Here is a 16,588-nt window from a genome sequence, read left to right on the forward strand (position 1 = left end):
CATTTTGCTGGTGTGTGCAGGTTTACCTGAGGTCATTCTGCAGAAGCCTAATCCCCTAACCATTTGGCGAGGTGAATGCTGTCTCCTCACAGGACGTTTGTTGAGCACCTGCTATGTTCAAGGAAATGCTTTAAGAGTAGAGGATACAGGCCGGCGCTGCGGCTCAATAGGCTAATCCTCCGCCTTGCAGCGCCGGCACACCGGGTTCTAGTCCCGGTCGGGGCGCCGGATTCTGTCCCGGTTGCCCCTCTTCCAGGCCAGCTCTCTGCTGTGGCCAGGGAGTGCAGTGGAGGATGGCCCAAGCCCTTGGGTCCTGCACCCCATGGGAGACCAGGAGAAGCACCTGGCTCCTGCCATCGGATCAGCGAGATGCGCCGGCCGCAGCGGCCATTGGAAGGTGAACCAATGGCAGAGGAAGACCTTTCTTTCTGTCTCTCTCTCTCACTGTCCACTCTACCTGTCAAAAAAAAAAAAAAAAAAAAAAAAAGTAAAGGATACACAATTCCTTACGGGTTTGAGAATTTAGTGGGTCAGACAGATGTGGAAGCCTCTATGATTTAAAGCAGAATAAGATAAGTCCTCTGTCTCATCTATTCAGGGTACACACATTCGTTGAGCACCTACTGTGTGCCAGAATAATGTGGTGTGGAGGCAGGACACGAGGAAGGTGCATTTTGCCTGGAGGAACTGAAGGTGGCTTTCCTGGCGAAAGAGCTCAGTACTCAGCGGTTATATTTTCAGTGGTGTAGGGAGGAGAGGACAGATCCTCCCAGATGAAGCAGGACGTGCCCCTCCCTGCGTGAAGAGGTGCTCCAGTGGGGCGCCTCAGTGTTCACAACGGCAGGTGCTCCCACAGGCCTACCTCCCCTCTGCCCTGACTCATTGCCCCGTGTTTACTGAACTCATTTGCACCTAGATTTTTTTTCCTCTGGCCCCAAGTGCGTGCACCTCCACTGTTGCTTGTTTTTGTAATAATTTACACTAGGGATGCATTTTTTTATTTTAAATTTTATTTACATAATGTGAACAGATTTCAGTATTTTTTTATATACAGGTTTAAGAGCATAATGATACTTCCCACTCTACCCTCCCTGTTCTTTTAATATTTGAAATGATGTACTCTGCTAGAGGGATGTGTTTGTTTAAAAAAATCCTTCTGACAAATTGTATGAGGGAACCTCAAAAAAGTTCATGGAAAAGTGGAATTAAAAGATGAATTTATGTGGGTGCAAAAAAATTGAAAGCCTTCCATAGCCTTTTCATAATACACATTTTTCCTTGAACTTTTTTTTAAAAGATTTATTTAGTTGAAAGTCAGAGTTAGAGGGGAGTCAGAGAGAGAGAGGTCTTCCATCTGCTGGTGCAGGGGCCCAAGCACTTGGGCCATCTTCTGCTGCCTTCCCGGGCCACAGCAGAAAGCCAGATTGCAAGTGGAGCAGCCAAGACTCAAACCAACGCCCTATGAGGATGCCAGCACTGCAGGCAGTGGCCCCTCCTTGAACTTTTAAAATACCCCTTGTGTGTTTGGGATTCAATTCAAAATGATCCCTCTGGGCTGAGGGAAAGGGCAGGATATACAATAGAATAAGGTTAACTGAGCCAACTCATGGTTACATTGGGTGGGTGATGGATGCCTGAGGCTACATCATTGTCTCCACAAACATTAGACTTTTAAACATAAATTTTTAAAAAGAGGAAAAAGTAGCAAAGAACTTTTAGGCAAAACATGGGAATTTCTCCCAGATAATTGGAGAAAGATTTTGGGATCTGTGAATAATACAAATGACCTGTCTTACGCTTTCCAGGCAAGATGTTTCTCTTCTCCGTGTATCTTCTTGTGTGCATGGCTTGTACAGTAGTTGAAACTCTGCAGATACTTATAACTCTCCAGACAGCCCTTAGAGGTAGCTTATCACTGCTGTATTTATTGTATGTGGGAGAGTCATTTGTACAGGGGAACCACGGAGAGGCTCGGGCCTTTGCCTGGGGTGGGGGGCTGCAGGATGATCCCCGCTGTGCCCTGGGCAGCTGTCCATCGTTCTGCCCTCCCAAGAGCTTGGCTTCTTCACCAGTCTGTGTCACCTCCTGCAAGACTTCTTGGGAATCTAAGAGCAGCCTGAAAATCAAGAATGATAGAGCTATTGTTCCCTTCTTCAGTAAGTTTGTATGTTGCAAGATGTTAGTCTCTTAAAGTTATACCCCGTTTTTTCCCAGTGTTGCTCCCCAGCATCATGATTGTTAGATGATAGCTGTGGGCTCATGGATTACTGAACCAACCATGTAAGGAGTCTTGGTGTCTATGGCTGCACTCCCTGACAGCAGTGGGAACGCTAGGCCATGTAGGTTCCTGAGAACAGCACTCGGCACAGATCTTCTGGAGGGTAGGGGTTCTTCACTACTCTGATTGTTGCTGCTTTGTTGGTATATGACAGGTGTAGTAACAGACTTAACCCAGTCCATGGCTAATGGAACTGAGAGACACTGTTTCACTCAAGGGGAAAATCAGAGTTGCTCTCTGAAGTTCTGTCCAGCTTTGCAAGTCTACACTCTCACACTCTGGTTCTGTAACCCTCTGTTCTGAGTATCTTTGTTTCTTGTGGGGTGCCTCTGGACCCCAACCCTCTGCTACCTTCCCGAACCATTCAGATCCTTGTAAAAACTCCCTTGATTGGATGTCGAGTTCCTTGGTGTACAATGTACAGTTCTGTCCTTGCTGACCTGCCCTGGAACGCCTTCAGATTCCCGCTAAGCAGCTGGTACCCAGGACAGCTTTGCTCTTTAAGGCACTGTAAGTGAGTACAGCACACAAAGCAAGGAGGGTGCTACAGAATGTCGCCTCATTGAGTTGCCATTGCTGGAGGGTCCAGGAGGAAGCACTGCTCATGATTGTGGGCCGAGAAACAAAGCCGGAGTCTTACCATTCAGGTAAATGAGGAATCCCCATGATGTTCATGGAAGATTAATATTACGGCAAAATTATGCATGGATTTCAATTTTTTGAAGTAAACATGTTTTAATGCTATTTCCCACAGGTTTTTCTGAAGATTTGAAAGGCAGAGTTACAGAGAGAAGGAAAGACAGAGAGAAATCTATCAGCTGTCCCCAAATGGCCACAATAGCCTGGGCAGAGCCAGGCCGATTCCAGGAGCCTGGAATGCCATGCAGGTCTCCCATATGTGTGGCAGGGAGGGACCCAGACACTTGGGCCATCTTCTGTTGCTTTCCTAGTCAAATCAGCCAGGGACCTGGATCAGAAGCAGAGCAGCTGGGACTTGAACTGGCACTCTCATTTGGGACGCTGCAGTCACAAGCAGCAGCGTAGCCCACTGTGCAATGATGCCAGCCCCATTGTCTGCAGATTTTTTGAAGTATCTGCCCTGGTAATCTGCTCAGACACACTAGGATTTAGGCACTCAGGCGCCTTCTGTGTTTAAGGCCCTGTACTGCTTTCTTACAGGAGCGAGAGCAGGTACAAGAGGTCTGAGACTGTCCTTATCAAAGAACTTAGCACATTTAGCTACAAAAGTGAAACACATGATACGCATTTCACCGAGACTCTATTTGGTACCTTAGATCAGAGTAGGGCTGTCAGGGGAGGCTGCTGAGCTCACAGGAGTGCTTAGCAGGTAGACAGGTAGAAATTAGAGAGATGGAGGTGATTCTAGATGGATAAGACTTCCAAAAGCAAAGCAAGATCAGGCCTGGTATAGTTCAAGAAGAAATGTGAACCCAAGAATCTAGGTCAATTAAACACATCATTTTTCGTAATTTTTTTTAGTTTTTACTATCTCTGAAGTTGGGATGCACCCTACAGTTAACTGCAGGCTAAGTGAGGACAGAGTACTTAGGCATTTATTTTGTGGAAAAACAAAATAATCAGTACAGGAAAGTCAGATTGTTGTCAAATTGTTGGTTGACAGTTAACTACAAAGCACAAATGAGATCTGAATATAGCATACACTTCATTTGTAGAGGGTGTGACTTACTTTTCCAAGGATAGGGAGGACTTGCAAAAAGATTCCAACGAGGCCAGCGCCACAGCTTACTAGGCTAATCCTCCGCCTGCAGTGCCGGCACTCTGGGTTCTAGTCCCGGTTGGGGCGCCGGATTCTGTCCCAGCTGCTCCTCTTCCAGGCCAGCTCTCTGCTGTGGCCCAGGAAGGCAGTGGAGGATGGCCCAAGACCTTGGGCCCTGCACCCGCATGGAAGACCAGGAGAAGCACCTGGCTCCTGGCTTCGGATCAGCGCAGTGCGCCAGCCATAGAGGCCATTTGGGAGGTGAACCAACTACTATCTAACTCTGCCTGTCAAAAAAAAAAAAAGTCCAATGACTTGGGATGACCTACCTTTATGGGATGAACTTTAGCATGAAACAGAAATCTGAATCGTGTGCACAGAAATGAGTCATTTTCAGGAAAGGACGCCTGCAAGGGGAGAAGTGTCTGTGTCTTTTAGAACTTTTTTCTACCCACAGAAGTTTGATCTGTGTTCACCAATACGGCTCCTAGCCAGGCAGCTTGGCTTTGAGCACCTCTCAGTGGATGATGTGTCACTCCAGTGATGCCAGGAGTGCACACAGGGGTCCCTGATCCTGGAACCCCCATTTCCAAATACGTTCGTGCTCTGCTTCTCTGTCCAAACCTCCTGCTATCTTTCTGGACTACTCAGCTGCTTCTGAAGTTGATCCTGTTTTTGGAGGTCAAAGTCCAGGGGCGAATGCCTGTGAACAGTGCAACGTCCCACATGGGGTTCCAGTTTTCAGAGTGTAGTTGACTGCAGATAACATGCATCCTTATTTTTGCCCTTAATCAAATAATTTCTATTATGTTTCTATAATTCTGTGCTTACTAGTAATCTCATACTGTGCCTGATTTATAAACTAAATTATCACAGGTATGTATAGGAAAAAAACACGTAAAAGTCTACTTCCAAATGTTCACAGGAAAATGGAATTGAAAGATAATTTTGGAGCAAAAAAATTTGGAACTCTATGCATACAAGGGGTTCTCAGAATGTTCACGAAAAAAGGCTTACAATGAAAAGGTGCTGCATAAATTCCAAGCTTCTTTTACATCAAAGTAAACTTAAAATTTCATTTTCCATAAACTTTTTTCAAGTACCCACATACAGTGTTCAGTACTAACCTTGGTTTTTCAGGTATCTCCTAGGGGTCTTGGAATATATCCCTCATGGATCAGGAGTGACTAGATCTATGGCAGATTTCTCCTTAGCACTAAAGTGGTTTCAAAGCTAGAAGTATCTTGTACAGGTGAAGGATCTGAGAGTCACCCAGGTCCAGAGTCCTTTGTACTTCACAAAGCCTTCTTTCTGGCCTGGGTAGGGAAAGAACCAGAGATTAGGGATTAGAAACAGTAGCCTTTGGACCAAATCCACTCACCACCCATTTTTGCAAATTAGGTTTTATTGGGAAACCACCACACCCATTTGTTGAGCATTGTCTGTTTGCTTTCATGCTGCAATACAAGTAGAGTTGACTTACTCCAGAGAGTGTACAGCCAGAAAGCCTAAAACATTTACTAATTGACCCTTCACAGAAAAAGCCGGCCATCCGCTGCCCCTCAGCATTATTTACCTGTGTGGTCAGAATGCTTGGAATCAGGCAGAACACAGGCTGGGGACCGAGGAAACGCTGCCCCTGATCTCAGAGTTACTTGAACTTCAAAGGATGAGGCGTGTCTAAGACATGTGAAGGAACATTAACAACTGATGTCAGAGAGGAGGCAAGTTCTGGGCTGCAGGCTACGTTTGCAGACGGGAGAACAATCCAGAATAGCTGCAGTAACATCATGAGCATAAATGCAGCTAAGGAAAAGAAATTGTTTCTCTGCACATTTGAATTATGTTGTGACTCACTCGTTTGGTCACAAACTACCACGTGTGTGCCATTGTTGTAGGTGACAGAAGAACAGGGCCTCTAGGGCCAGATTTTGTGTTTCTGCTGCTCTTGCCTCACGCACCAGCTAAGTGGTAAAGGAACATTTTTAAGTCACTTTGGTTCTTCAGTTCCCTTAAACCTGAGGTGCCAGATTTCCTCTTCCTTGTCCCTTCTGAAGCCTTAATCCAAAAATCTGCTAATAAAGCAAGATTTGTTGATTAAACAAAGAATTGTCTTAGAATACATTGATGGCCCCTCAACTGCTACACAGAAGTGGGGACATTCATGATCCGCACAGAGCTGGGTTGGTGCAGTTCATGACCGCCCTCCCTGCCCCCCCACCCCAAGAAAGAACAGGGCCTTCTGTGTGTTGAGCTCTCAAGTTCTGCTGCTGTCCCTCTGTTTTGCAAACGTGATAGTGAGGACATCATGGGCTGGTTGGCTGATCAGTAGCAAATAAAGACATAGAATTCTCTCTTCACTCCCAACACCCTCTTACAGCAGATGTCACAATCAGCTTTCAGATCTTTAAAGGCAGCCTTTTGGGGTTTCAAAAGAAAAAAAAATAGGTTTACTGTCTGCCACAGTTACATTTTTAATGGGCACAAAAGGATTCTAATGAAGGAGACATTGAAACTCTTGTATAGCTTATGTGTCATCTGACCAGTGTGCTTTCTTGATCATGTATAACTTGCATGGCCAATAACACCAAAAAATCAGTCCTGGAACTCCAGGGAGAGTAGTTCTAGGACCAGGGGAAATCTCAGTGGATTCTGACCTCTTGCTTCCTTCTCTACTCCTTCCTCGACAGTATTTAGTGCTGGTGAAATGAATTTCAAATGGGGCTCTTGGTTTTGTTTTGTTCTGCCTTTTGTAAAGGAGCCTCTACAGCAGCCCTCGAAGCACAGAGATGGCATAGAAGAAGTCAGAAGGGATTAGCACGAAGGTGACGGGGACAGGTCTCATCCCTGGGCCTCGTGGTGAGCAATGAGGCTGCGAGTGCCTTTGCACGCAGGCACAGATGTGTAAATGTCAGTTTGCAGGGAAGAAGTATGAAGTTGTACAAGTCAAAAGAATTCTGTCAGAAGTTCAAAAGCCAAAAGAATTGACTTTTTAGTACAGGTCAAAGAGTCACTTCCCCTGGCACGATCTCAGGGAAATAACCCGCAGGTCCCTGAAGCCCAGAGTCTAGTCCACAGGCAGTGTGGGCCTGCAGGAAATGCTGGGACTGTGGAGTCAGCCTGGTTTAGAATCCGCGTCTCGACTCACAAGCAGAGCTGTTTAATGTCCCTGCAGTCCTGTTTCCTCACCTGTCGTACTGAGACTACTACCCAATTACGGGCACTTTTGACTGTTAATGAGATGACATGGGCATATGTAGCCCAGGTGGGTTAATTGCTAAAAGTTAATGTCCCTCCTCTGCTTCACTGTGCAGCTGTGATCCTATTGGACTAAGAGGGAGTTAAGGGGCCAGCTCTGTGGTTTAATGGGTACCCTGCCATCTGCAACACCAGAATCCCATATAGCTCCCTGCTAACGGCCTGGGAAAACAATGGAAGATGACTCAAACTTTGGGCCCCTGCACCCACACAGGAGATGCAAATGACGTTCTTGGCCTCAGCCTGGCTCAGCCCTGGCCATTGTGGCCATTTGGGGAGTGAACCAGAAGAAGGAAGCTTGCTCTCTTTCCCTCCCTCTGTATATATATAACTGTGCCTTTCAAATAAATATTTCTAAAAGTTGAGGGGAGAGCCATGAGAACCCCTAGCACACTGGCCACCTGGAGCTGGCACAGGGCGCTGGTAGGGAGAGCCTGTATTTGGTGCCTTTGTTTCAAGACTCCTGTAATGTGCACCCCTTAGAGGCCTCCTTAGTTTCCTCACCTGCTTGGAGAGGTCCTTGTGCTCCCCACTGCCTCTGAGGCTTTGCCTGTGGTCCATACAGGAGCTAGGGTCTGATGAGCCTAAGAGAGGGAAGGACTTTCATTCCAACTAGAATATTCCAAGTGGCTTTGACTTCTCAAACTCTGATCATGAACAGACTAGGCAGTCAAAGAGCCCTAAAGAGAAGGAAATTCAGGGGAGTGTTTGGGTGGAACAGAATTCAAGTAGCTTGAGGAGACTAGAAATTGCAGAGTCCCTGCCTCGCTACAGTGCCCAGGTGTGAATTCCCAGGCCACACTCAGCAGTCAGAGCCTAGGCATGATGGCTGCCAGTCATGGGCTGGATCTCAGCTGTCAGGCTCAAGTGGCCTAGCCTTCTCCACACCTTAAGTAACCAGAGGTGGGAAGGTCTGTGTTGATGGCAGCTGTGGTTCCCCTGCCCCATAGCAGCAAGTGTCCATTTGTGCTCTCACTCCCCAGTATGCCACTGTGCACATATGGTTTCTGTTTTCCTAAGCCACAGAAAAGCACACGCAGCTGCCCAATGTAAACACCGTTCATATCAACATGGAGTTGGCTGTGCTAGGTTGATCAGCGTCCCCTGAACATTACAAACCTGTGTTTCCATGCGCAGGGTTTCTCAACCTCAGCATTCTGGATATTTGACCCAAATACCTGCTGAGTATCTTTCATACCAAATGCCTGAGGCCAGAAATGCTTCAGGCATTCTCAGATTTTTGAATATTTACATATACATAATGAGATATCCTGGGCATGGGACCCAAGTCTAAACACAAAATTCATTTATGTTTCAAATATGAGAGTGCTTCAAGAAGTTTGTGGAAGGGTGGGTGTTTGGTTAAGATGCCGCTTGGAATGGCCACATCCCATATCAGAACACCTGGGTTTGAGTCCTGGCTGTACTCCCAATTCCAACTTCCTGTTTCACACCCCGAGAGGTCGCAGGTATGTGATGGCTCAGGTGCTTGAGTCCCCGCCACCCATGTGGAGGACATGGAATGAGTTCTAGGCTCCTGGCTGCAGCCTGGCTCAGCCCTGACTGTTGTGGGCATTTGAGGAGTGAACCAGTAGACAGAAGATATGTCTCTGCATCTGCCTTTCAAGTTAAAAACTATCATATATATTATATGTAAAATACATATAAACATTAACCTCTGTAAAAGTTCATGGAAGTTAAAAGGTACAGAAAAATTTTGAAATCCATATATATGAGATCTTCAAAAAGCTTATGAAAAAGCTAAGCATAGGTTTCAAAACATTTTGGCACAAAAATAAACTCTTAATTCCACATTCCACAAACGTTTGAAGTACTCCCATTCACCTCATACACATAGCCTGCAGGTAATTTTATACCCTGCTGTTTGTGCACCAGCATTCTGCCTGCAGCCTGTCCTGTGAAGTTAGCTGTGGGACTTTGCCGTGGTGGCATCACATCAGTGTTCAGCAAGATTGAGACTTTGGATCATTTCGGGTTTCTTGTGGGGGATGCTCCACCCATACTTCTTTGTGGTGGGGGCAGTCTGAACAAACCAGAAGCACCTTCTTCCACCCCAGAAATGCTTCTGAGCATCACCACCTGCCCCAGCTAAGAAACGCTGTTGGTTAGCACAGTAGCAACTTTTAATTTTCTATGTGACTAGCTGTTTTGTCATTGAACCTGAATTCTTAGGTAAAAATTAAACCAGGACCCACAGCCTCTCCCCATCTGTGATTATATTCATAGAATCCTGGTTTACAGACATTCATGTAAAATCCCACTGGGGCAGTCAAAATGACATCAAATGGCTTTCTTAGAAGCTCTCCTGAAAGCTGAATTATGCACCACCATTAAACATCCCCTTTGTCAGTAACTTGACTTGCCTACTCAAATTTTGTAAACATCAATTTTGTCTGGCAGGGTTTTTTCTTCCGAAGCTGTGTTGGTTATGTGTGCACTGCCCAGCTTTCTGCAATCTCTGCTCAGTGAGACGGACGTGGGAGAGAAAATATTTCTCCCTGACCACAGGAAGGGATTTTTTTTTTTTTTTTACAATGCCTTTTAGCTGCGGATGCCCAGTGTAGCTCACCCAGCAGGAAAGAGAACTCTTTCTGCAGTTAGGAAAGGGCATTTACTGGACTTAAACCCTTTCATAAACTTCCTCTCATGGAAGAGAGTTTTCTAAAATACTCACATGCCTCAATACTGAAGTCCTGCTACTTTAAGAGAAACATACTTAATACCTTGTGATTTAAAGAAAGTTTTACTCATGCAGGTTCAAGTATTTTGTGGGATTAACTCAGTTGTAGAATTTGGTGAAATTTACTATTTAAGTAGTAAGCATTTTCATTGTTGTATCTATGAACATCAGCTTCAACAAAGCTTAAAAATTCCAGGTAGGCCATGATAAAAGCCCCCAAAGGGTGTAGAGATATAAAGCTATTTTTGAAACAAAGATAACATGCTTGTGCTTCAACAGTTAAAAAAAAAAAAACTGTTGTGTGGCCAGGCAGCTATTTTTATCACGTGGGCATCATTTTTAAAGAAACAAAACAATCCATGGTGCTATGAAAGCCACTTACACTCTGAACTTGAAACAACCACTCTCTGCACAAAATGCTTGTTGCTCTCTCCATTAGTGACTAATGCTATCTGTCTTAAATGCAAACATTTTTATTACTCAGGTAAAGTTGGCTTTGCTGAATTAAATGTCATTGATCAGTTGGTAGCTTGGGTGGGGTTATGTGTGGGAATAAGTTTCCAAGATACTAAATGTTCTCGAAGCGTAAGATAAAGTGTGGTCCCCGGTAAGTGCTGCTCCTTATTTGCCTTCTGAACATTCTAGATCCCAGTTTGATGCCTCTGAGAAACCAACATGGTGCCCAGTTTGGATTAAGACTTTACTTGGAGAAATGGTCTAGTTTGCTTTTGTGTCTCCTGAGAAGTGACAGAAATAATGCAGTGAAAAGCTTTGTGCAGATGCAGGGGGAGTAGGGGGATATCATCTAATACAAGGTCCAGCTCCACAGTAGCCATTGGAGTGGACCGCGGTACATTGCTCACTTCATAGGGGCAAAATTTCTTTGTCTAAAACTGTAAAAGACAACCAGGGCGTTCTTTTATTACTGAAATGTATTTAGATGAACACACTAGAGATTGCAGTTCCCAACCCAGAGGAGTGCCAAGGTGCTGCCTGTCTAACCCTGGAGAGGGATGAGGGAAGGCTTATACACAAACCGCCTGTGCTCCTCCTAACTCACTGGCACTTTCTGTGAAAATATGGAGCTTTGTGAGTGTTTTCCACTAGAAATTCAACATGCATCTGCCATTCGGCTGTAGGACATGAACTGGACAACTGACTGCAGCTTTGTTCTTGTCTTGGTCTACGCTGGCTGCAACAACAAAAATGCCCAAAACTGGGCAGCTCATTAACAAGAGAGAGTTCTCACACGGAGGCTGGAAGTCCAAGATCAAAGTGCAGGCAGACTGAGCGTCTGGGGCTAGCCTGCATTCTGGTTCTTAGCATCCTCTTGCTGTGTCCTCAAAGATGGGGAGCAAGGGGTCTCAGGCCTCATCTACAACGGTGCTTATCCCACTGGTGAGGATGGAACTGACATGCGCGCTTGCCCTCCCAAAGGCCCAGGCTCCTAAAATATCTTCACCATGGATGTTGAGGTCAATCTATGAATTTTGAGGAGAGCATGAACATTATGAACTTAGCAGTTCCCCGTTTTCCATGAATAGTGAAACTGATGCAAGACAAGGAGGTGGTGACGATACACAAGGCGATAGTGCACACCTCTCTGCCTTCCCTAGACATTCGAGCCATCCTCTCTGAAACTTGAGCTAGACTGTTGTCAGTCTGCAGTAGTGACGCTGACCCCGCAAGACTCGTAAGGCTGGGAGAGGCGGCCCTGCTCTCCCCCCACAACCAGCCCACCCTCTGGCAATAAAAACACAAGTAGGGGTGGTGACGGAAGTGCTAACTGGCGTCTGCTGTTAAGATGGGGTTCCAACTCCATTATTGTAGGAAGGACACCACCATCCTTGTCCAAAATACAGCAACTTACACTTCACACTAGCTTCCAGACACAGGCATCCTAAAGACTTAGGATCCTGGTAAGCGAAATGAAAGATTAGGCTTCCTGGGAAAGGCCAGGTTTTGTGCCAGTTCCTTCTGCTGTTCAGAGAGCAAGCTGGATTTCAGCAAGGGTGTTCTAAAGCAGTCAGACTTTGCCCTGTGAGGCCTGAAGATGGCACAAATGCACAGCTGCTCGCTCGTTTCTCCGAGAATAGAAATCATATCAGGAAGTGTGGCTGAGCCTGGGCTTCAGGGTCACACGGAGCCTAGAATCCTACATATGTCGCTCATAAGCTGTAAGTCAACTACCCAACCCTCTCACCCCAGCTTCCTGGTCTGTAAAATAAGAATAGCAACAGCACCTGCTCCTAAGGTGATGTAAGGGTCAAGTGGAACCGTGCTTCTTGAATATACAACCCAGTGCATGCAAATAGCACTCAGTAAATATCATACTTATTTTGACTGCCTTCTTTGCACTTGCATTACCGCTAATACAGTAATCCTGTAAAGTAAGTGTCAGTATTCCCATTTCATAAATGGAAATGGAACACTGGCTCAAGGTTGCCTGACTGAATTCCCCTTGCAAATCTATCCCAAAGAAGCCTGCATTTCTTTCTCAGGTTTACGAATGTGTTGGCTCTAAGATATCCCAGGTCTTAGGTTGGACACACCTCTACCAGGTGTGCCTGTCCCAGCCCTCACCCAATATAAGAGAGAATACTCTGTAGTTGGTACAAAAGCCCAGAGTTCAAACTCCAGTGGCCTCAAGCAAGTTACCCTAGCCTCTCTGAGGATTAGAAATAATACAGTCATCCTGCAGTAGCCATGGGCAGTGGGCTTCGGGACCCCCCTGGATGCCCAGATCTGCAGATGCCCAAGTCCGCTATATAAAATGACGTAGTATTTGCATATAACTGGGACACATCCTCCCCCATACTTCAGATAACCTTTGGATTAGTTACAATGCCTAGTGCATGTAAATGCTATGTAAATGTTTGTTCTACTGTATTGTTCAGGTAATCATGACAAAGAAAAACGTCTCTACACATGTTCAGTACCAACACAGTTTTCCTCCCAGTATTTTCAGTCCATGGTTGGTTGAATGCACACAGGCAGAACACACAGATGTGGAGGTTCAAGTCTGCAAGTCAAGTGCTGAGCTCATCCTTGGCACTCAGTACCTGACCTGGTACCAGCACTCTGGCTCATGCCTGTCAAAACTAGGTACTCCCAGAATCATCCAGTGACTGCCTGCAAGCTGGTGCCCCTTCTCCTCATCTGGGGGCCCCGTCCAACATCAGCTAGCCCTAGGAGGTACAGTCTAGCTCCACCTTCCCTCAGGGTCCTGCTAGAGGGCAGACTGCACACGTCACAGTACAGAGTGAGCAGGGGAGCACAGCATAGGTCTGCATCTCACATCTTCTGTCTTACTGACACACAGTCAAGAGCACCGCACCCGCCGTACTAACCTCCCTGAACAAATACTTGTTACCTAACCACACAGCGGAACACCCGTTCTGCAAGTAGAGAAAGTGATTTTTCAAACAGGCTTCTCCACCACGAGTCCGTCGTAATACAACAATTCTAAAGATCTCCAAAGTGTGATTTCATAGCAATATCTATGCTATGGGGCTGGCACTGTGGTATAGCAGTAAAGCTGCTGCCTGCAGTGCTGGCATCCCATATGGGCACTGGTTCAAGTCCTGGCTACTCTGCTTCAATCCAGCTCTCTGCTATGGCCTGGGAAAGCAGTAGAAGCTGGCCCAAGTCCTCAGGCCCCTGAACCTGTGTGGGAAACGGAAGCAGCTCTCAGCTTCTGGGTTCAGAATGGCCCAGCTCTGGCCATTGCAGCCATTTGGGGAGTGAACCAGTGGATGGAAGACACCCCCTTCCCCACCTTTGCCTCTCTAACTTTTCCTTTCAGATAAGTAAATCTTTAAAAAATAAAATAAAAACCATGCCAGCCACAGTTCCCACAGCCAACGTCACCAAGCCACAGAGTGTGTGTCTTTTTCTACAGTTTGTCATTTATCTGTCTTCCTTTCTGGCCATGTCGCAGCCTACCCCCGTCTTCAAATCCTTATCCATTCAGTGTCTCCCATTAACGCCAACATAATGGTTTAAATCTACCAGTTTTTTTAACCACACAACTCCCTTTGGAACACTGAGACTCTTTCTGCCTGGGCTCAGCCCACTTTCTGAGCTGATTCAGAGACAGAACTGGCTCCCTGTCTTTCATATGGGCTCCTTCCAAGTTCAAGTTCAGGTCATGACAGCAGACAGATTGCTTCCTTTTTCTCCATCGCTGTGTCCTAATTTTTGCGAGGAAGCAGTTGGCCTAGATGACCTGTAGGACCTCAAATGGTGAACTTCCTCAACACAACTCTCTGGCTCTCTTTGGACCTTGGCTTTCTCCCTATAAAATGAGGAAGTTACATAATCGATCCAAGTGCAGTTGCTGGAGCCCTTCTGATTCTTGCCCATGCCTCAGCAAGCAGCATTCTCAACAGTGTTCTCTTGCCCTTTTCTCTGTAGACTGTAGACTGCTGTGGGATTACGTCTACCAGTTGCTTTCTGACAGCCGGTACGAAAACTTCATCCGATGGGAGGACAAAGAATCCAAAATATTCCGGATAGTGGATCCCAATGGACTGGCTCGACTTTGGGGAAACCATAAGGTAAAAGGGCACCAGATGCGTGCTGTGCACACGAGGGCCAAAATTGTCTGTCCCTGCACTGGAGGATGACTGTGTCCTGCTCCATTGTCTTTTAGTGGATTCCTCTCTGGGCAAGCAATCAGAGAGCTGCAAGAGGAAGGAAATAATTAAAGACGTCTCTCCATTTGTCACTTAGGCCAGGTTCCCGTTCACTCGGCATATCCCGGCCTGATGGGGCTGCACGATGAGTAACCCGTGTTTCCACTCCCCTTGACCTGGCCCTGCCACCCACACTGTCATTAGGCACTGGGTGACAGGGAAGTTCTGCGAGACTGACTCCCAAGGGGCCTCTGGGAAGTGTCACTTCTGCTTAGTTAGAAACGCCCATGTTCACAGAAGCCAGTTCCTACTGGGAGCATGCCTTTTCAGACTCTGACTGTAAAACATCCCCTTTACAAGTAAGCGGCACAAGCAGTTCGGTTGCCCAACCATCTTCCAAGCTGGGAAGAGGGAATGAAAGTGAAAACATCAAGTCTTTCCTAGGAAGGAAGACTGATCAAATGTGTGCAGAGGTAAAACTCGGGGAACCCTGAGCCAGACACCAGACCAGTGGGTCACCTGGAGGCGCCATGGTGGCAAGCCCCGGATCAGCAGGGAGGGCAAGGAGCTGTAAGCCCAGGCCCACAGCCTCCTAAGAAGGCAGCCTGTGTGCTGGCCCGGTGCAGGAGGACCTACTGCAGGCCATGGCCAAATATGGCATAACCACCCCCACCCCCAATGCTCCAATGTATGAGTCACTGAGAAAACTCCTGCAGCTCTCGCATGGTGCCACAGCCCCACGGCTCAGCCGCTGTATTCTTGCTGCTGCAACCGGCATTTAAACAACAACAACAACAACATCTCATTCTTAAAATGACGGGCCAGAAACACAAGTTTGAGACAGGTCATTGCAACCTAAAGAAAGGTCACGTGGGTTAGAAGGAGCAGGAAGACCCAAAGACGGGGGACTTGCAGGAAATGCCTTGAGCACAGCGGAGAGCCTGCCATGCAAGGAGCTTTCTTAGCCGCAGCTCTGGTTCACCGCAGCGGGAAAGCTCGGCCCCAGTGTGTGTGAAAGCAGAGGGAAAGACCTGGAAGGTGGCGGGTTAGCAGGTGCAGTCCCCCAACTGTCAGGGCCATGGGAGCTGCTGAAGAGCTTTTATTTTACTAGCTCCCCCCATGCCTGTTTTTGAGGTTCATTTCATTGTGTCTTTGTGTTTTTCTCTTCCTCCTTTGAACAAACAGAACAGAACAAACATGACCTATGAGAAAATGTCCAGAGCCCTGCGCCACTACTACAAACTAAACATTATCAGGAAGGAGCCCGGACAAAGGCTTTTGTTCAGGTAGCACTTCCTCTCTCTCCTTTCCTTCTTTTGGGAGGACATTGTTTTCTTTAAGGGGGAGGCGGGACTGTTAAGATCTCTACCTGTCCATCTGATACCCACAGCCATCATTGCTACAAACTAGTGTCAAGTGCTAGTTTGTTAGGATTTCAGGGGAAAAACATTTTTTCCCTTGTATAGCCAAATCTAAACCCAGTCTGACCCCCCTGTAAAATCATGCAAACAATATTACCTGGCATTGCAGTACAGTGTGGTTAAAGGGAACCATCACAGTAACCTTGCCAATGGCAAAGCAGGGAATTAAACCTGAACTTCTAGATGATCAATGCTAAAAGCTTCTTTCTGAACCACTACTAGTGAAACAGCAGGTAACGCCCCATAGAAAGTCATGAGCTAGATGAGCAAGTCACTTGCAACTTTTCATGAGATGGAGCTTAAGATGAAATAACACTGTAGCTGCTGCAGCTCATACTGCCTGCAGAGTTCAGCAGTAATGGGCAGAACAGCAAAGCAGTAGTAACTGGAAATGTTGGGGGCTCCCCAGAAAAGATTTTCAACAAGAGCATTGTCCAGCCAGTTAGGGGCAGATGCAGCATTCCTGAAGAAATCGGTCTTGGAGGCCAAATTTGCCATAGATGAAGGCTTCTTGGTGCCAGCCGCGATGTGTGGTCAGGTGAAGTACGAAATTGT

The 16,588-nt window shown here is 46.6% G+C and overlaps 1 protein-coding gene across 4 annotated transcripts in view; it reads left to right on the top strand.

The window, feature by feature from the left end:
• The window catches only part of ETV6 (ETS variant transcription factor 6), a 272,788-nt gene that overhangs the window by 251,479 nt on the left and 4,721 nt on the right, over positions 1-16,588 (top strand). For all 4 annotated transcript variants that reach the window (XM_062194833.1, XM_062194831.1, XM_062194832.1 and 1 more), the window contains 2 exons: positions 14,392-14,534; positions 15,798-15,898. In XM_062194833.1, the coding sequence (XP_062050817.1) occupies positions 14,392-14,534; positions 15,798-15,898 (244 nt within the window). The remainder of the gene's footprint in view (positions 1-14,391; positions 14,535-15,797; positions 15,899-16,588) is intronic.

Source organism: Lepus europaeus, chromosome 6 (assembly GCF_033115175.1).
Source record: "Lepus europaeus isolate LE1 chromosome 6, mLepTim1.pri, whole genome shotgun sequence".
NCBI lineage: Eukaryota > Metazoa > Chordata > Mammalia > Lagomorpha > Leporidae > Lepus > Lepus europaeus.